This window comes from Colossoma macropomum, unplaced genomic scaffold (genome assembly GCF_904425465.1).
Source record: "Colossoma macropomum unplaced genomic scaffold, Colossoma_macropomum, whole genome shotgun sequence".
Lineage (NCBI taxonomy): Eukaryota > Metazoa > Chordata > Actinopteri > Characiformes > Serrasalmidae > Colossoma > Colossoma macropomum.
This window is the reverse complement of record NW_023494785.1, coordinates 38,745,360-38,766,866: the sequence shown is the minus strand read 5'-3', so window position 1 is coordinate 38,766,866 and position 21,507 is coordinate 38,745,360. Positions and strand designations below refer to the sequence as shown.

The window sequence follows — 21,507 nt, the reverse complement described above, 5'->3', positions numbered from 1 at the left end:
AAGGAGTTAAATCATAAATAGTTATACCACATATACCTTACACAATTGTTTATGTTAATGAATCGTAATTGCACTTATTATTCTAATATAATATTGTTGTATATTGTGTTTTAATTATACCCAGTTAATATTTCAGCTAAGTAAGCAGCTGCACTCTTTACTTAAAATGTTGTTTAGAAGCAGATGAGGCAAACTTCAATTCATAACTGATAAACTGTTCTGACCACAGCTTTGACATTTTAGAACTGTGTGAATTAAATGGATGTTTTTGTTTACATTTTGTGAACATTTCCATAGAAATCCATGATGTGACCTGCCATGTACCAAGTGCGTTGGCACACATTGACTCGTATGGAACGAAAAAAAGGCTGAACTGAAGTTGCAGAATGTTTTTTAAAATGCAAAATTTAACAAAATAAAGATTTTTCTGTGCATATTTTAATTAAATATTCTTTTAAATGTAATGTAAACTTAAAGTCGCTGTGGATTTGTTGTCTTTGTATGGCCTTCATTGGCCATCTGTCTATTCTCAAGGAAGCTAATGATTAATTAGTGGATTCAAAATAATAATAAATAACAGTACCAGTGTAAGAGTAGAGGCATTAGGCAGAGCTTTATGCTGATCATCCAGCAGTTACTCCAGTCATGAAGTGCATTATTTTACTGGCTCTCTTTGCTGTGGCATGTAAGTTTTTCACTTCTGTTTCATCTATAACACGTGTATAGATGTATACATATATGTATATATGTACTCTAATTGATTTTATTCTTTGTTAGAGCAAAGTGCAAAAAAGTGCAATGAACTCGATGAAATGTAAAAAGTTTAAATATTTTATATAATACTTATTTATACACATTATTCTCTGAACATCTTCACTAGATCAGGAAATCAGGAAAAGGTTTTGTGCACATTGTGATGTCTGTAATTAATGATTTGTAATTATTCTCTCTGTTAAGATAGATTGGATCAGATATACTCTTACCTTCTATCCAGTGTCCACTGTTTTCTATCAAATCAGTGCCATCTGTATGTTCTGAGTGACATACAAACAACACTATGGCTTTACAAACATGTTCTTCAAAGAGTTGAATGTTCTCCATTTTTGTCGTTTTTCAGTTTTTGACATCTTTTGAAAATGCCTGTTGTCCTTTACATTTCATGATAAATGGACTAAAAGAAATGACCCAAAATGACTTGGGAAAAAGGTCTGGTTCCATTGACTTACATTAAAAGTACAGTAGGTTTTTTCCTTCTCCTGTAAAGTTACATTTTGGAGATACGAGGTTTTCTTCCGACAACAGCGATATGTTGTTTTAAATGAGACTTATGATGAACTCCGATATTTTCATTACACACTACCTATAAAAGGTATTCACCCTCAAGTTTTCATAATTCATCAAAGAACATTAAATCACAGCAGATCTCATTTGTTTTTACTCCATGAATACTTTTTATAGGCACTATAGCTCAATTCTTGATGTTATACAGTTTTCTCAGTATTTCATAATTCTCAGGCTCAGACCATTAAGGTCATTAAGTGGGCACAAATGTTTGAAGGGCCCAAACCTGGTTACCTGCATTGGTGGTCATGAATTTATGGTAACGTAATCGGTCACATCAGGTCTGGGACGCATCACATTGGCAGCGTACTAACTATGGTGTTTGGCACATGAAACACAGGTTAAGATAAACATAACAACCACTGTAACGCTCACTTTTAAAGCATCCATTAAAATCAGAGAGCTAAGATGTACATAACAAGGGCTTGTACAAACTAGCACATTTAAAACATGAAACCCTCAAGCAACCTAGGCTAAAGCATACTGCCACAGCTGACATGGAAATGGGCATGCTCTACTCGTTTAGGGTATCAGGTCTCACTTTTAGCGATAAGATACATCATTTAAATACCTGGAGCTTCAAATCTGAAGTACATTCACAGGCTAACATACTGTTGAAAAACCGAAAGCTTGACTTGGTGAATAGTGGAACGGTTACTAAGCAGTTATTGGAAGAGAAGATAAAGTGGAAAAACATAACACTACGACCATAGCACTACGACAAAGCTTAAATTAGTTCATTTTCTGGTCGTGTCGCTATTAAAGTTCCCACTGTGAGTCAAAACAGCTGTTTAGATTTTGTCATAATTGCTTGTGGGGGGCCCCCTAGTGGCTTGGGCCCCTGGGTATGCGCCCATAAAAACCATGGGATGATCTGGGAGTGATCATTCTGGACATAGGTTTTAATTATTTGAAAAGCTGTCAGATTGTACATTTTATTAAAAACATGGATAATTAATATGTATAATTAATATAAACTCCTCAGACAAAAAATAGCTGCATGTATTATTTCTTTGCTAATGCTTGGTTGAGTGTTTCCTTGCCTTAATTACAGCATCAATCCTGTCTGGTTCCTTGAGACAGCTCTTTCCGTCCATTTTTGCCCACTTTTCCTTCATGTATGAGTATAAAACAAAATTGACACTCCCACATTCCAGGATGAGAGGTGTAGGGTGTCTGTATGTGACTGGGTCAATAGACATGATGTAACATAGGGACAGTTTGACTACCCAGCAAAATTACCAGACCTCAAACCTCATTCTCAATCTGGCAGAGCGAGTGAAATGAACTCTGTCTGAAATGTGCACCTAGTTTGTAAAAGAGTGGACTAAAATGGACAGCAAGCGTCTGGATGGACAGCCTGGCAGGACTGATGCTGTTTGATAAGTGACCAAAAAAGTAGAAAATAAATGATGCATGTGATTAATTTTTTGTCTGGTGAGTTTACAGATGCACATGTAGATAAACATACACTTTCCTCTCTCCACTACACAGTCGCCGCCCCTGTTGATGATGATGATAAGATCATCGGAGGGTATGAGTGCCCAGCACACTCGGTGCCCTACATGGCGTCTCTGAATATTGGGTATCACTATTGTGGAGGCTCTCTGATTAATGAGTTGTGGGTCCTGTCTGCTGCCCACTGCTACAAGTCGTAAGTAAAGTTCTTTTCAGATAATATTTAGTTTACTTGTTCTTTTCCTCCTGATCTCCAATGGAAAACCCAAAAAAATGAACCCAAAACTACAAAAAAAGTGTCATAGACTTCCTTTTTATCCTTCAATTTGGGTAGTGACTTGGTTTTAGGCCCATGCGCAGACATTTTAGAGGCTCAAAGCTCAAAAAAGGGGAATATGACTATAAATTAAATTAGATTTACTGTACATCGCAATCTAAGGAGATGAATTTGGATTTGCATTTTAAAACCAAAATGCTGAATTCACATCAGAACTAAATACAATCTGCCTTGAAATATAAAGGCATATATTGCTTTCCACTGTGCAGTACTTAAAACAATGTTCAATCAGTGTAATGGATCTTTTCATTTTGGCATGTTTTTTCCGCATGTTACTGTTTAAAGGGTTAAATCTCATGCGTGCATTGCATTTCACTGTTTTGGTTGCATTACATGGAGGCAAATATGCTTTAAATATGAAAAAGATGTGAACCCCTTAAAATCCCAGGTATATTTTATACTATGGCTTATTACCCAGTAAGTACAGGGTTTTCAATGCAAACTGGTTGAGCTATTCTTAGGTTATAGAAGTGTGTACTAAAACTTTCCCCATGGCCAAGTAAGTGGTTAAGTAATGTGAAAACATTGTAGTAGAGGCTTTGGCACTATGGGAAAGTAATGTCATGTGTGCGTTATATTTTACTGCTTTCACTGTTATGATTGCATTTCAATGAGGAAAAGCTGTTTAAAGTACTGCACGGTGGAAAGCAACGTAGTTGTGCCTTTATTACATGTCGATGGTGGATTTTCTGCATCTCACTATGGAAAAGTAGTGTCATGCATTTCATATTAACTACTGTAATGATTGCTTTTCAATTTGGCACAAATTCTTCTCCATACAATCAGTATTATGAAGGCAGACAGTGCAATCATGTTTCAGATACATCCAAACATAGTTTTTCCAAAAACACCAACATTACTATCTGTACTGGGATTTGAACTCTAGTCATCAACAAGCAAAGTCATGGCATTATTCACTACTTTATTTAACTGACATATATACACCGATCAGGCATTACATAATGACCATCTCCTTGTTTCTACACTCATTGTCCATTTTATCAGCTCCACTTACTATATAGGTGCACTTTGTAGTTCTACAATTACAGACTGTAGTCCATCTGTTTCTCTGCATACTTTGTTAGCCCCCTTTTACCCTGTTCTTCAGCGGTCATGGACCCTCACAGAGCAGGTACTATTTGGGTGGTGGATCATTCTCAGCACTGCAGCAACACTGACGTGGTGGTGGTGTGTTAATGTGTGTTGCGCTGGTCTGAATGGATCAGACACAGCAGTGCTGCTGGAATTGCTACACTGTGTCTCATATAAATCCCTATTATTTTTCTAATGAAGAAAACTCTTAGTGCTGACTTGTTTGGTCATTGTCAAAAGTGACCTTGTTATAAAAATGAGCTGCTTCTCTTTAGATTATCGATGTCTTATTGGTGAGATTTCCACCGCTGCGGCGATACATGACAGGTCGAAGTTACTGAGAAGAACCACAGATGGCCAGTACTGCATCAGAGGAGGGGCTCCATACTGATGAATCTCGTAGTACCGGAGGTGCCCCGCAGGCTCTGTTGCTAGGGCGAGAGTGAGCCTTATCTTGTTAAAACTTGCTAAAAAAGCCTTTATACTTGCTGACCAAGTGGGCACAATATGAGGGGAAGGGCTTAAGCCTCCCCTGTGGTGTATCTGTATACAGGCCTACTTGGTTCCTTTTATTAGTACATCACAGAAGCTCACACTATACCTTAAGTTACGTTCACATTACAAGCCTCATTGCTCAAATCCGATTTTTTGCTCAAATCCAATCTCTCTGACAGGATGGTTCACACTCATTTAGGTAAGTGATTCAAATCTGTCATTAATGTGAACGAACCAGCGTTCTGAAATGACCCACATGCGCACATCCTACTCAGTAACATCACGTGAATGAATCACGTGCATCATCAGCACAAACTAACGAGCAGAACGAGCTTCACTGAGAGGATAATTAACTCTGATCAGCTCTCAGCTTCATTATTAGAGCGAGACGAAGGTGAAAAAGCTTAGATGTGTTGCTTTTCCACCGTTTACAGGCTTTAACTTCTGTTTGGCGCTGCTGCCATGGTAACGCTGAATGATGGCGCACGCGCGGTGGAAAAAAAGCACATGAATTTTGATCTGAGCGTCATGTTAAGGTTGCACGGCCAAGAATCAGAAACATATCCGATCTAGGACCACATATGAAAGTGGCTTAGGTCAGATTTGAAAAGATCAGATTTGTGTGTCCACACAGCCCTGAAAACATCAGATCTGAGTCACATTAGGGCAGAAAATCAGATTTGTGCCACTTCAACCTGGTAATGTGAACGTAGCCTTAAACACCTCATACTTTAAAAAGAACAGAAATATCTGTTATCATAATAGAGGTCAATGGGCAGATGCTGAAACAACATGGTACAAAAAGGCCTCTAGGAATCTTGCAACTACACGGTATGGACATGCTGTGAACCTGTCCTTCCTAAAGAAAACTGGGCACATAATAAGATTAACTCTCACTTGTCTTTTAATAGATCTTACCAAGTGTATCTGGGTGAACACAACTTTGATATCAACGAGGGCACTGAGCAGGTCATCTCTTCCGCCAAGGTCATCAGGCACTCCAGTTACAGCAGCCTCACCCTCAACAATGACATCATGCTTATCAAGCTGAGCTCACCTGCCACCCTGAACAGCTATGTGCGCACTGTGTCCTTGCCCAGCAGCTTCCCCTCTGCTGGTACCGAATGCCTGGTCACTGGATGGGGGAACACTCTGACCAGTGGAAGTAAGTGTGCATACCTTATGTATAATACAAAACCCACTGAACATAATTTGCCCACTGCTTCTGTCTCACTGCAGGGCAAGTGGCAGGACAGCAAACATTCACATAGTCATAATCTGACAATTTCTTTTAATTGTAATGTAATTTTAGAGTGGGCAGGCCTAGCATCTGAGGGTCAATTACTGGGTCAATGCCCCACCAACCAATCCTGAGACCTGTCTCAATTATCACATAATTATACAATAGTTAGTTCCGGCCATGAAAGCTGATGAAGTGTACTAACTGTGCTGTTATTTCGCCATAACATCATGTTTTTTTCACAAACACTGCATCACTCCGCTGACATGCCGTTGCTAAGCAACGACTTTCGACGCTCAAGCCATTGGAACGTTTTTACTTCTTACTTTGCCACAAACAGAAAATGGATACTTTTAAGATCACATTTGACCGACAGCCGATTTGGTCAGACTCTGAAGATGAGACGACACTAAATTCCCAAACTGTCATCACCACTGAGCAGCTTTTCAGTCGGCAGCTGTGACAGAAGAACAGCTAAACAACCTGGAATCAGCCAGAAATGAACCCAATACCATTCTCCAAACTAAACGGGCTGTAAGATGCTTTACAGACTGGCTGGAACAAAACAACATTAATACTGATCTTGCAAAAATTGACAAAACTGAGCTGAACTTGATATTGCGGCAGTTTTATGGCTCAGTCTGATTTGGTCAGACTCTGAAGATCAGACTACACGTTTGGCAAATGGTATTCGGTTCATTTCTGGCTAATTCCAGGTTCTTAAGTGTTCTTCTGTCACATCTACCAACTGAAAAGCTTGCTCAGCAATGTAAACATATGACAGTGACAGCTGAAAACTCTGGAACATAATTAAGCAATAGAACACGAGAGGGAGTGTGTTATCGCGAAATAACATCACAGCTGTGATTTGTCGCAGGCACGAGCCGAAGGCAGCTTTCACTGTCATATGTTTACATCACAACAAAAAGAATATAAATTGAATCTGCTTGTCCTGCATGCCCACTGATTAGCCCCTTACATGGCCATGGCCCCAAGTTTTATTACACAGTTCTGCAATGTAAGAAGAGCTCAACTAGTTTGAATTGAAGTCCCTGTAGGTACAGAATAATAAGCCGTGTTATGTAATAAACCTGGGATTTTAAGGGGTTAACAAAGGAGGGTTTGTGTGCATCACTTGCTGCATTATAGGAATGTACTGTATGTGTGGAGATAAATAAGCAGATTTAACAGGTAGATCTTTGGTGATTTGTTGTAAATATGGAAAACAATCTGTGAACTACATTTGCCTTCTGAGTTTATATGTCACGCTGATGATAGTAAATAGTGGCAAATTAAAAAAAAAAAAACGTTCTAGGCCAAAAGCTTATCTCAGAAATCATAAAACAGTGTCGTATTTATAGCCATTTCAATGTTAAAGTTAATGTAATAGCAAACTCTCTGTCTCGCTGTACTGTGTGCTCGTGACCAGTATGACTTTGCTCTATTTTTCTCTCAAAAGCAAACTACCCCTCCACTCTGATGTGCCTGGAAATCCCGATCCTGAGTGACAGCAGTTGCAAAAGTGCCTATCCTCTTCAGATCACCTCCAGCATGTTCTGCGCTGGCTTCCTGGAGGGAGGCAAAGACTCTTGCCAGGTAATGAGAGCATCAGGACTCAATCAAGAGCACTGCTGACTTTCTTTGTTTTCAGTTTGCTGAACAGTTTTTCTTTAATTTTCAAAAGAGCTGTATCATACTTAGGGCTGGGCAATATAACAATAAATATTGTTATCGTGATAAATTTTGTCACAGTACAGTATGCTTTTTTGAACATATCATGGATATTATCAGTACCAGCTGCATGTTTTGTTATAAAGAGAGCGAATCAGTCCTGTTTAACTAGATTTAGTGAAACATAGTATGTCAGATATTGAATAAAAATCATTATATTCACAGTTTTTTATAGTATTTTTTTTTAAATGTAGCAATACGGCTTCTTTTTTCTCAGTTCCAACTGATAGATGTCTGAAAAAATAAATATCATGTCATATTTTGTACTGTGAAAATTTCTTGAAGAATCACAAATATTATATTTTTGCTACATCACTCACCTCTAATCATACCTCAAAACATTTTCATATCCTGTGGAACAACATATTTTGCCTTCAAATGGCATTATACTCTCAACATTAGCATGAGTTATAGAATGATCAGTTCAATCAGTGCAAAACTGGTATAAAAATGCTAAACACAAATTCTCCACATGTCTGTAAATAACAAGCAAACGCCTTAAAACGCCTCTTTTAAATCTTTCTTAGTCGTAACACATTCAAACAAGTGGATATATTGTCAAAAGAGCAGACTTTCAGTTGGCACCAAGTTTGTATTGAAGATTATTATTATTATTATTAAAATTTGATTGTGTTCTTGTCTTGTTTTGTGGAAAGCCATAATTTATTAGTTACTTAATGTAATTATGTTTAAAAAAGGGCAGCCAAATGACAGTAATAGTACCTAAAAGTTATACATAGTCTAACAAAATCAAAGAACATCAAATTTATTTTGTGCTCTCACTGATCACTAAACCCCTTTTCTGACCTCTCCAGGGAGATTCTGGTGGCCCAGTCGTGTGCAACGGTGAACTGCAGGGTATTGTGTCCTGGGGTTATGGCTGTGCCCTGAAGAATAAGCCTGGGGTCTACACCAAAGTCTACAACTTCGTCTCCTGGATCACCAGCACCATAAACAGCAATTAGATCTTTCAGATGTTGCATTTTGTGCCATTGCTCAAATTTCCAAAAATATCTGGAAAGGATTAAACATTTTTGTAACAGAAGAATGAAAGAAATGTGTGTGAGTGCCTCATTTCATGACTGAGTGCTGTATGGAAGCGCAAATGAAAATATCTGACCATTTTAACTGTAATGGACTCATATGTGGACCCACACTTCAAGATGAATAACTGAACTGAGTGTGAATTAAACTTGATATACTTTGCAGAACATTGCACACTTATCAAAACAGTCAGTCTAATCATGTTCTAGAGGAGAGCAAACAGTGTTTATCCCAAGGCCACATTACTGCAGATATTATCCACACCCACCAAGAGGGCTCTTGTACAGTCTAAGGTCAAAAAGACAGGGGCTTTTATTAATTTTGCCTTTATTCTTCTAAGATTCAAATTGATTGAAGTGAAAATAAGTACACGTTCTCCGTAGAGAACACATTTCTGCACATTTTAGTACACAATCACAGTTTACTTGTTGAATCTGACATATTAGAGAAAAATAAACACAAAAGCTGCCCTGTGCAAAAGTTCATATTTCATTTTCTGTTATATATTTTCCATTTTATGGAAATTGTGCACTAAAATGAGCAGATTAACTGTGTTCCCTGTAGAGAATGTATACTTACTTTTCTTTTTCAGTTTGCGAGTCGTCATGGTAATATAGTTACTCTTAAATTTCCAAAACAGCTGCATCAAACCTTAAACAATTTCAAATCCTACATAAAACCACATTTTGCCTTCAAATGGCTTAATACACCCAGCATGTTAGCATTACGCTGCTGTCGAAAAAAAAACCTTGTATCTCCAAAATGGTAACTTTACAGGAGAACGAAAAAACCTACTTTACTTTTAATGAAAGTCAATGACATCTTTCCAAGTCATTTTGGGTCATTTCTGTTGGTCCATTCATCATGAAATGTACAATATATGTAACAATATAAAGGCCAACATGTATTTTCAAATTATATCAAAAACTGAAAAATGACAAAAATGGAGATAAGATGGAGATAAGAGGTTTTCTTCCAACAACAGCGATAAATTTTCAGTTCAGTCAATAAGAAACTGGTATAGAAATGCTAAATACAAGTGGAGATATTGTCAAAAGGGCATATTTGAAACTTTGACATGGCACCAAATGTGTGTTTGTAATTTGATTTGATTTAATTATTATAATTAAAATATGATGAAATGTTACTCTCTTGTCTTGTGAAAAGAAAACCATCCTCTACATTTTTACCATGTTTTGCCATAATTAATTAATTAATTAAGGCAATTACATTTAAATAGTGCAGCCATACAACAGCACTAATTTCTAAGGGTTAATAAACAGTCTGCTTACACAACAAAACCAAAGAACATCATATTTATTTTGTGCTTTTACTAAAATATACACCCTTTTCTTGACCTCTTCAAGGAGATTCTGGCAGCCCAGTCAGGTACATCAGTCAACTGCAGGGTATTGTGTTCTGGGGTTTTGGCTGTAAAATGCTTTAAATGCCTTAATTATTTGTTACTCGTAACTCTTTTAAACAAGTGGAGCTGGTGTTGAAAGTGTGGATTTTAAACTTTCAATCAGCACCAAATTTGTGTATGTAACTCCAGAGCTGCATGTTGCCGACGTAAAAATAAAATAATCCTCCTTTGCTGTAAAATAAAGCTCTGCTGATCATTCAAACACAGTTTTAACAATAAATGCTCTCAAAAGCTGGAGTTAAAGTAGCCTATATCTGCTAATTCACCCTTCAACCCTGAAGGTTGGTGCGTAGACTGCTGGTCACATAGAAGCACAGACAAGAATTTCACCTAGCTAGTAGCTAACAAAAAGGCAAAGAGAAAGATTTAAGACGAACATCAATAATTTGGAGACGAATAGACTTTAAGAAGTTTAGAAATTTCTAATTACTTCAGCTGGTTTCCTGATATGTTTAATCTGCAACAAGAACACTAAAAAGACGCGAAGCTGCGGGTCTGCTTCTTGTTTGAATTTTCCTGTTCCACCTTAAATGGTGCAGCAATTACATTCATTCATTCATTTATGCACCATTTAAGGTGGAACAGGAAAATTCAAACAAGAAGCTGGCGAATGACAAGCTGACCTCAGCCTCGTAAAAAAGTTGAATGTTGAGAGACGTTTTACAAAAACTATTCTACTTTTGTGGAAAACTTTCCTGCCAGAGATGTAAGAAAAGCGACTATAGCTGAGCTAAAGCTTAAAACAGAGCAAAGTAAGTCTGCGTTTTCGTTTACATTATGTTTCTTAGCCTGTACTGGGACATCAGCACATACTAAGACATATTTACAAGATGGTAAAATGGATATAAAATGTTGTGGCTTCCAAGGTGGTTCAATTTTTTGTTGAAAGGACAAACTGGCTCTTAACATTTGGGTTGCTGACCCCTGGTCTATGCTAAAGCATTTTAAACACAACACTGGGAGTGGGAACATGGCACATGATGTAGAACAGGAGTTTCGAAATCAAGCACTGAAAGGGCCCTATTGAAAAATCTCAACAAAGCCATAAGCCATGTTCACAAATTTTTATTTCATTTTTAATTAACATTTTTGTTATAACCTTAACTGTCCATTGTTTATTCAAAACATGGCAAAACATCAACAGCAAAATAAAAGCATAATAGATAATAATAGCGTAATAGACCTTGAAACATTACATGAAAACTTGAAATATTCAAGTACCCAGCATGTAGGTCTTTTAAACCTACCCGTTTGCTTAAACTAGACTCCTGGCATCTTTTCTTTGCTGCAAGTTCATTCATTCTTGGGGTCAATTTCTGAGCAATTTCAGTGTTTAAACTGGTTGCTGAAACTCTGTGTTTGGTGATGTGACTGGTGTGGTAGAATTGTGGTGTAACCACTGTCCCATAGACTAGTTTGGGAGAAGGGTGGTGGGAGTGCATATTGTGTTGCAGTGCATGCTGGGGATTGTAGTGCATGGTGTTGTGAGTGGGCCCCTATCCCGTTTCACCCCTTGTCCCTACCACTTAGCCCTTTTCCCTCCGTTTTGCGTGTTCATGCCTAGGGGAAGGGTGTCCCGATTTTTGTTGAGATAGAGGGGTTGGGTGAAGTGTTAGGGCTACATGACCCTCCAAATGGAGGTTTTTCAGAGAGACTCCAAACAGAGTGTTATAAGAAAAAAAGAAAAGCCGACAAGAGAACTGAACAAGCGACCAAAGAAACCCACAAATGTGAGAATTTTCTCCGTTAAAAATTACGATAACCATTGTATTATTTTAGTTTAATGTTGTTTCAATATAATATGATCCTTTTTTTCATAACAAACATAAAAATCGCTAGTAGTTTGCCGATAGCTAGCAAATTTCCTGTTCCACCTTAAATAGTCCAGCCGTACTGAGGCCTGAAGTGCCAGAATGAAACTGCTGCTCCATTTAAGGTGGAACAAGAAAATTCAAACAAGAAGCTGGTGAATATCTGACTTCAGCTTCATATCACTGAAGAATTAGGGGTGGACGATAATAAATAATTGTCCCCCTCTTTGAAGGTGTATGATGCCCTAAATGTAACTAAAGCCCAGCAGTGAAGAGCTGAACTTTACCCTCCTCTGCTGTCACTGCAGACCGGCAGGGTCGCCTACAGAGCAGTGCTAGTAGCTGTTAATGAAGCAATGCTCTTGTTTATTTGAGGGTCCCATTTCATAGGGGAAGATCTAACCACTAACCCTGGTAGCTCAGTTCCAAGGGTCAAGGTGACACTCGAAAACAAGGGATAGGGGTAAAAATAAGAAGTGGGATTGGGCCTGGTCCTACTGTTCTTTCATCAGTCTTCCTAGATTGTATTGATCCTGTATATAATATACTGCAGAACAACAAGGCATTAAAGAATACATTACCTTGCCCCCCCAAACAGAAATGAATACACTGCTTCACTGTTTCTTTATATTGTGTTTCCCAATCAAATATCTCATGTTCAAAAATTATGAAACCATAAAATGTTATAGCACATCTGATTTTTTATGTTAATGAGACATAACTGTGCTTATTCAGTGACACACCATCCTGTATATTGTGGGAATATATTAACATGAAACTAATGGCTTTAAAGTGAAATATTATTCGTAGTTTTTGTAAGCAGTTAAATTTGTTTTTTAAGATGTGATTTAGGGGCAGGCTTAAAAAAACTACTTGAATGACAGCTTTGAATTTGGTTTTTCAAAGAAGGAATCCAAAGAAATGTAGAAATGCATAGATGTCCCATGTGAGTTGGCACAGAATGTTTGTATAAACTCAATATAGCGGTGGAATGTGTTATCATTGTATGGCCTTCATTGGCCATCTGTGCATTCTCAAGACAGCTAATGATTAATTGGGGGATTAAAAATGGGAAAACAGGGACCGTATAAAAGTAGAGGTTCTAGGCACAGCTCTATGCTGAGCATCAAGCCGTCACTCCAATCATGAAGTGCATCATTTTACTGGCTCTCTTTTCTGTGGCATGTAAGTTTAAAAACTTTCTGTATATATTCCAGGCTTTTGTCCAGTGAGTTTGCAGATACATGCACATGTAGATATCCATACGCTTTCCTCTGTCTGCTCCACAGTCGCTGCTCCTATTGACAACGACGATGATAAGATCGTCGGAGGGTACGTGTGCGCAAAGAACGGAGTGCCCTACCAGGTGTCTCTGAATTCTGGGTATCACTTTTGCGGAGGCTCTCTGATCACCAGCTTGTGGGTGGTCTCAGCTGCCCATTGCTACAAGTCGTAAGTATCTTTTGATGCCCTTTCCTTTCCTCTCACCACAGCAGAGATAAACCCAAAATCGCATCAACCCAATCAAGGATCATGAACTTACAGGCCTCCGGGCACAAATATTTGCAGGGGGTCCCAGTTCTTATTGCATCTAGGGCTGCAGCCCAAGGGCCCTGAGTTATTCAGGGCCTCTGATTGGCTTTGATGTATTTATTCCCTCTACCCAGATTGATAACAGGCCTATCCAATCAAATGAACAATGCTGACTATTTAGGACAGTGAAATTTGATTTGTTTTCTGTGAGTGCTGTCACTGTTTTATGGCCAATCAAATTATTATGCTCTCTGCCAACCTTCCCCCTCTTCTCTCAGCCCTCCAGTCACTGCACAGCAACCACTGCTGTCCGCCATTGCCTCAAGCTCTGTTCGTTGTCAGTGCAACAGTGTTTGAATTTGAAGGTCCAGTTGCGGTTAACAGATGTAACTGAGTACGTGTAAAGGTGAAATTCGGTCCCTTAGAGGACGTCAACTGCAACTGTTGTTGTCAGTTTTCTGCGAATTTGGTACTTACAATGCTATTTTACCACAAAGGCTGAAATGGGCTTTGTGAAAACGTCAAAGCAAAGGTAAGACATGAATGGACCATAAACATTTTATCAGGCCTACTATGGCAAAATGCTCATGTCGAGTCATGTGTCTGATTTTACGTCATGTCGTCTTCTTTGCATCTGCTGTGGTTGGAAACTGACACACAGTTTTTCACAGGCCTGGCCAAAAACTGATTTCCGCCTAGGCCTCTAAATCAGACGGTCCACTACAGTTTGTCATGTCCTCAGTTGTTTTGGTGATATGGATGGTTTTACAGAGTAAACTGTACCACAAACCACTAGAGAAGCGTCACAAGACAGACTGGACAGAGCTCACAAATATAAGCTCAAGTTGAAGTTCTTCTCAAGTTCAGTGCAAATTTCAAACCTTGACCATCTATGGATGTTAATGGTTTGATTCTGACTTTAGGTTTGGTGGGGCTGAAACTGATGTCCTATTCGCCAGCTTATTATTCGAATTTTCCGTTCCACCTTAAATGGCACAGCAGTCAGAGGCGCCAGAATGAGACTGCGGCACCATTTAAGGTGGAACGGAAAATTTTAAAAGGACGTGGCAGGTAAGAAGCAAACTTTAGCTTTATTTGCTCTCTTTCCAATGGAAAGAAACAAAGGTTTTGGGTTTTTGGACACTGTGCATAACTAGACACATGGGGGCCATGACCACCTGTAGCTCCAGGGCACATGAGCAGGTTTAAGCGCCCCCTGCTGGGCCTTATTTTGTTTTCTAGCTCAGTTGTTGCTATCTGTTGCTCCTTATCCTGCTCCACTCCACCCCCCAACCCCCTACCTGACCCCTTTTTGGATACTGACTTGGCTCCTTTCATTTAGAACAACAAAGAAGCTCCCATTTGCTAACGTATTTATAATAACATAAAGGTTAATTAGGTAAATATAACACTAATTTTGATCAATTTTTCTTGGTTTTCTCAGACAACTATTTAATAATACAGAAATGGCCTACATGGTATAGTAGCTGGTAGCTATATGGTATATTGTACATGGTATGGTTGTAAATACTCGCTCTTGTCCTTTACCAGGTCTATCCAGGTGCGCCTGGGTGAGCACAACATTGATGTCAACGAGGGCACTGAGCAGTTCATCTCTTCCTCCAAGGTCATCAGGCACCCCAATTACAACAGCAACACCCTCAACAACGACATCATGCTTATCAAGCTGAAATCAGCTGCCACCCTGAACAGCTATGTGCGCACTGTGTCTTTGCCCAGCAGCTGCGCCTCTGCTGGTACATGGTGCCTGATCTCCGGATGGGGAAACACTCTCAGCAGTGGCAGTAAGTATGCTTACTTCTAATAACCTTAGTGAACCAGGGGTCACAATGTCTCCAATGCAAATATAGCAAGTTTTTTACATTGAGGGGAAACAAGTACTCAGAAAGTATTCAATCATTTTTGTTATTGAACATGCTTCCAGCGCATATGTCCACTTCAAATTTACACACACACTGCATTTTTACTGTGTACTTACAAATATGAACAAAAAGTATTCAAACTCTGCACATTAATAACATTGATACTTACTTGAAAACCTGTAGTTATTAGTTTGAGAACTTTGATACTGTAGCAAATAATCTTTTTGCGGTATTGTGGTCAATTTTGGCCCATTTACCTTGGCAAACAGTCTTCAATTAGTCAAGGTTACAACAGTCCCTCTGACTGACTCACAATTCCTACATAAATTTCAGTGGAATTCATATCAAGAGATTGGCTAGGCCATGCAAACATCACCTTTTTAGAAAAGAGTATTGAGTTATTTTGACTGTGTGTTTGGGGTCATTGTCTTGTTAGTTCTGCCCCTTTTTGGCCAATAAGACTGAAATATCCCTGTACATCACTCTGTTCATGGTTCCATTGATAATGTGTAATACCTCAGTACCGTTTGCAGAGAAGCAGTGCCATATTTTGATGTCCCCACCTGCGTACTTTACTTTAGGCATGGTGCTCTTAGGATTATGCATAAACAGGGTGTGAAATACAGGAAGTTCTGTTATTGTGGGGGACAAGGTCGTCTGGGATTCTCTGCTCTCCCAACTGCTACCACAACCCTATCTGGACTAAGCGGTTAAAGATGATGATGATGACATTATATTTGTAAATATGAAAACTTTGAGTTTGGCGGAAAAAAGTGAATTGTCAGTCATTTCTCAAGCCGAAAAAAGGAGGAGATGTGTAAGTTCTCAAATAAGCACACTATAAAGAGCATTTCCAAAAGAAGAATTGTAAAACTAAACATTTTGTTGCTATTGAAGCTAGCATTAGCACTGCTATGGTGAGTGAGTTAGCAGCCAGCCAATGCTGGAGTAACTAGCCATCATGGAACTCCAAAGTCAAAAGACATCATTGTCCTTATGTATCAAAGTTATCAAACATCAGTGCGTGAAATCAAGCACCAGTCTCCCAGCACCATATTCAGGTATAAAAAGAATAAAATGTGAAATGAACAAAATGTCTGTTTTTTTACAATGACGGTACAATAATGTGGTTTTGTAGAGTGATTACTTTCCAATAACATACTTTTTATTATTTGTATTATAAATGATACTGACAATAATTTTGGTGAGTTAGCTGCAAATCAAGCATTTTTTTAGGTTGTTAAACTGTTGGTGAAATTTTGTGTGTGCTCATTTTTAGGGCCTGTGTGTCTAAATGCAAGTGGATATATGTGTTGAAAATATATAGGTGGATATATTTTATGGAATTATATCAAACAGTATAAATCTAGGGGAAAAAAAAAATTTGTCTGGGCATTATTTTAACTCTCTGCCATGAATATTTTTTTTTTTCACAATACTTTTTAGGCCAAAAGCTTACCTGTTGTGAACAATTGTGTACCTTTCTGAACAACTTTAGATCTTAATATTTGAATTATGCAGAAATTTTGAATAAATGGCAAAATGCCCCTTTAACGTTTTAAGTGGTGTTTTAAGTAACGTTTAATTACACTCTTCTATAGCCTAAGAGTAAAGTTTGCATTGATGTCACTGTAGTTACTGAATAATAAGCCTTAGGATGTAGTAAGCTTTGCTGCACTGTAAACTCCTAATCAGTATGATTTGTCTTCCTAAAGCGAGCTACCCCTCCACTCTGAGATGCCTGGATGCCCCTATCCTGAGTGACACTGTTTGCAAAAACTCCTACCCTGGTGAGATCACCTCCAACATGTTCTGTGCTGGCTTCGTAGAAGGCGGAAAAGACTCCTGCCAGGTAACGAGAGCATCCAGATTGTTAGTCATTTGGACATTGTAGGGCTTTTATTCTTTAATCTCCCAAACAGCAAGCTGTCTCAAACTTAACTAATCATTTTATATCCTGTAGGACAACAAACTTTGCCTTTGGATGGCCCAAAACACAATGTTTACATGTTTAGCATAAGTTATAAAATGATCAGGTCATCCCACTTGAAACTAGAATCAAAATATCAAATATCACAAAAAATTCAAACACCTCTGTTCAAATGTCACTCCTTTTTTTCTATTTTCTAACTGAAAAGAAGTGAACAAACACATCCTCTACAAGGAACAAACTTAAACATGATGTTTTAGTTGTGTTTAATGCACAATTTCTATTTATTTGCTGAGTTTAACATACCTGAATGTGCCATAACTTTTTCACAAGCCACATGATGTTAAATCCAGCAAATACAAAACCTAATCCTAACCTTAACCTCAACCCAAAACCTAATCCTAACCCTAACCTTAACCTCAACCCAAAACCTAACCCTGGCCCTAATCCTAACCATAACCTTAACCGCAACCCAAAATCTTATCCTAATCTTAAACTCAACCCAAAACCTTATCCTAATCTTAAACTCAACCCAAAACCTTATCTCAACCTTCACTCTGGCCTGACCCTAATACTAACTTTTACCTTAATCCAAAATCTAATCCCTGACCTTCACCCTGGCCCTAATCTTAACCGTAACCTCAACCCAAAACCTAATACTAACCTTAAACTCAACCCAAAACCTAATTTCAACTCTCATTCTGGATCCTAATACTAACCTTAACCTCAATCCAAAATTTAATCCCTAACCTTCACCCTATCCAAAACAGTATGTCTATAACAGCTTGTTGAGGATATTGAGATGGTCAGTATTCTCCATTACATGTTCAGGGACCTCTCAGGTCAACATCTACAGATATGAACTCGGACACCCCAAATAAAGTGAAAAACAACTGAATTCAGCAGATTATAAACAAATTTAATTTACTCGGTTAATTAAAAGTGTCTTGATAATCTACTGAATGTATTCACTGCTGCGGCATCATTGATTACTGGGAGTCTGTTCAGTGTTTATTTCATCTAAACAGGACCACTGAAAATAAAGAGTCACCAAAAAGTCATTTGACACGGGCGCCCAAATTTTTGCACATGACTGTACAGTGTAAACAGCAGATGAAATTTTGTAAAGGTGTGAAAAAAAAGTTTTAAAAAATGAAGTGATGAGAGTTTCTTATGAGAAAATCAGTACATAACATGTATGGGTTGGGATGAAGAGGGTCTGGAAAAGAAGGGGAACAGACAGAACCATGGGAAGTAGGGCTGCTAAGGGGTTAATGATTAAATGTTATTGACGCAGGTACGTCTTGTTTTGTGGAATCCTTTACTTTTTGCCATGTTTTGCTGTTGCTTGACATTAAAACAAATAGAAAAATTCAAAAGTAGTGCAGACTTAATGCTCCAGAATGTAAATAGAATGCAAATGTAACTAGAAAGGAAAGTTTGTGAATTACCTTTAAGTTGGCTTGAAAAAGCCAGCTAATTGCGTTAAAATGTTAAAATGGTGGAAGACTGTTGATGCTTGTTAAAATGTTGCTAAAATGTTGCTAGGTGGATGCTGTTGTATCCAAAATGGATGGTAATGCGTTGCTAGGTGCTAGCGTAAATTAGGTTCCACCTTAAATTCTGTGCCACCCTAATTTTAGTGCTACCTTAAATGGAGTTTCACCAGAAATTCTGTGCCACTTTAAATTTAATGCTATGTTAAGCAAAGTTCCACCTTAAATTCTGTGCCACCTTAATTTTAGTGCTACCTTAAAGAGAGTTCCATCTTAAATTCTATGCCACCTTATATTTAGCGCTATGTTAATTGCAGTTCCACCTTAAATTCAGTGCCACCTTAAATGTAGTTCCACCTTAAATTCAGTGCCAGCTTAATTTTAGTGCCACCTTAAATTCAGTGCATTTTTAAATGTAGTTCCACCTTAAATTCAGTGCCACCTTAAAAGCAGTTCCACCTTAATTTAGTGTTAAATTCACTGCCACCTTAAATTCAGCGCTAATTTACATGCAGTTCTACCTTAATCTCAGTGTCAGCTTAAATTCAGTGCTACCTTAAAAGCAGTTCCACCTTAAATTCATGATTTGTGCTGTTATGGCTGTGCATTAGGCTGTAAGCATATGAGTCTGTGTGAACTGTGTATGAGTGATGTCCATTGTGACCACTTGTGGCAGCTAATTTGAATGTCCCGGACGGTCTGCCCAATTCATTTCAAGGAAATTATTTTTGTGCTCTTACTAATAAACACCCCCCTTTTTCTGACCCCTTCAGGGAGATTCCGGCGGCCCAGTCGTGTGCAACGGTCAGCTGCAGGGTATTGTGTCCTGGGGTTATGGCTGTGCCCAGAAGAACAGGCCTGGTGTCTACACCAAGGTCTGCAACTACAATTCCTGGATCACCAGCACCATAAACAGCAATTAGATCTTTCAGGTGCTGTGTGTTGTGTCATCACTCAACAATTCACGAAATATCCAAAAAACAGATTAAACAATTTGCAAAAGAAGAACTAAATATGTGCAACTGTTTCATTTAACCACTTAAAGTACAACTAAAAATACACAACCCCTTCAATTTTAATCATAGGTAAATTTGGGGAGGTGGGGTGGCACAGGGTGTCATGTCCCATCCAATGTTTGTTTGAAATGTTGTAGCCTAGTTGGTTTTTGATAGTTAGCTACTTTAGTAGGTCTAATTACTTCAAAAATATCTTCTACATCTAAATGAAAGTGTCTCTGAGTGACTTGGCCTGGGCGATTGGGCGATGTAATCTGACATGGCCAATGATTGACAAGCAACACGATGGCGATGTTTAAAAGGCAATGCTGGGAAAGAGAACTGACAGAGAACTAGAGGTTCAGCTTTACACAGCTTTATAAATAAAAATGAATAATATACACAGATCAGGCATAACATTATGACCACCTCCTTGTTTCTACACTCATTGTCCATTTTATCAGCTCCACTTACTATATAGGTGCACTTTGTAGTTCTACAGTTACAGACTGTAGTCCATCTGTTTCTCTGATACTTTGTTAGCCCCCTTTTACCCTGTTCTTCAGTGGTCAGGACCCCCATGGACCCTCACAGAGCAGGTCCTATTTGGGTGGTGGATCATTCTCAGGACTGCAGTAACACTGATGTGGTGGTGGTCTGTTAGTAGTGTGTGTTGCGCTGGTACGAGTGGATCAGACACAGCAGTGCTGCTGGAGTTTTTAAACACTGTGTCCACTCACTGTCCACTCTATTAGACACTCCTACCTTGTCAGTCCACCTTGTAGATGTAAAGTCAGAGACGATAGCTCATCTGCTGCTGCACAGTTTGTGTTGGTCAACCTCTAGTCCTTCATCAGTGGTCACAGGACGCTGTTGGCTGGATATTTTTGGTTGGTGGACTATTCTCAGTCCAGCAGTGACACTGAGGTGTTTAAAAACTCCAACAGCACTGCTGTCTGATCCACTCAGACCAACACAACACACACTAACACACCACCACCACATCAGTGTTACTGCAGTGCTGAGAATGATCCACCACCCAAATAGTACCTGCTCTGTGAGGGTCCATGGGGGTCCTGACCACTGAAGAACAGGGTAAAAGGGGGCTAACAAGGTATGCAGAGAAACAGATGGACTACAGTCTGTAATTGTAATTTGTGGCAAGTAAATGTAAATATACATCAAGTAGAAGATGAACAATATTCAGCTTTTGTCTTCTTCCTTTAAGCATGTAGTTGTAGTGTTTTGCTGCCATTTTGTGGGTGCCGAGTTAAATGCTTGCTGTTTTTGGGACAGATTACTAAAAAGGGGCTAAAATTCTGGTCTCTTTATTAGATTTCTCAAACCAATCTAAGAAATTGGGGTATACTGTTTACTTAACCACTGAATAATCAGATAACTGACCAAATTCAATAATAATCATGTTACTGCTGTACATGTTAAAGCACCAACTGTATAGCTGCACCTTAGTTTAAGAGAGAAAGCAGCAGGTGAAAGTCAAATTTTGAGTTCATGTCAAAAATTTGGTTCATGAGTGGGTCCGTGTCAGAAATCTGAGTGGGTCTTCTGCTCTTTGGTTAGTCTCCCTATATTGTGTTATGTGGTACAACCCCCAGTGTCCTACTCCACATTGGTAAAAAAATTTTTTGTGTTAAGCAATTTTCTCCCTTGTCATTGCCAATTCCATCCCCTAAC

At 38.6% G+C, this 21,507-nt stretch overlaps 2 protein-coding genes across 2 annotated transcripts; both read left to right on the top strand.

The window, feature by feature from the left end:
* The first annotated feature begins 523 nt into the window (after positions 1–523).
* LOC118823920 (trypsin-3-like) lies at positions 524–8,822 on the top strand. The gene is made up of 5 exons (XM_036593787.1): positions 524–685; positions 2,836–2,995; positions 5,635–5,888; positions 7,423–7,559; positions 8,510–8,822. Exons 1-5 carry the CDS (start codon positions 646–648, stop codon positions 8,657–8,659), a joined length of 741 nt encoding a protein of 246 aa, XP_036449680.1. The 5' UTR covers positions 524–645; the 3' UTR covers positions 8,660–8,822.
* A 4,207-nt stretch (positions 8,823–13,029) lies between these two features.
* LOC118823906 (trypsin-3-like) lies at positions 13,030–19,830 on the top strand. The gene is made up of 5 exons (XM_036593761.1): positions 13,030–13,160; positions 13,265–13,427; positions 15,060–15,313; positions 17,107–17,243; positions 19,591–19,830. Exons 1-5 carry the CDS (start codon positions 13,121–13,123, stop codon positions 19,738–19,740), a joined length of 744 nt encoding a protein of 247 aa, XP_036449654.1. The 5' UTR covers positions 13,030–13,120; the 3' UTR covers positions 19,741–19,830.
* Positions 19,831–21,507: the final 1,677 nt, after the last annotated feature.

Excerpts from the sequence above, each read along its gene's own strand:
- LOC118823920 (XM_036593787.1), top strand. The coding sequence starts at position 646 with ATGAAGTGCATTATTTTACTGGCTCTCTTTGCTGTGGCAT. Across the intron at positions 686-2,835 it reads GGCTCTCTTTGCTGTGGCAT|TCGCCGCCCCTGTTGATGAT; the intron begins GTAAGTTTTTCA and ends TCCACTACACAG. Across the intron at positions 5,889-7,422 it reads GAACACTCTGACCAGTGGAA|CAAACTACCCCTCCACTCTG; the intron begins GTAAGTGTGCAT and ends TTCTCTCAAAAG.
- LOC118823906 (XM_036593761.1), top strand. The coding sequence starts at position 13,121 with ATGAAGTGCATCATTTTACTGGCTCTCTTTTCTGTGGCAT. Across the intron at positions 13,428-15,059 it reads GCTGCCCATTGCTACAAGTC|GTCTATCCAGGTGCGCCTGG; the intron begins GTAAGTATCTTT and ends GTCCTTTACCAG. Across the intron at positions 15,314-17,106 it reads AAACACTCTCAGCAGTGGCA|CGAGCTACCCCTCCACTCTG; the intron begins GTAAGTATGCTT and ends GTCTTCCTAAAG.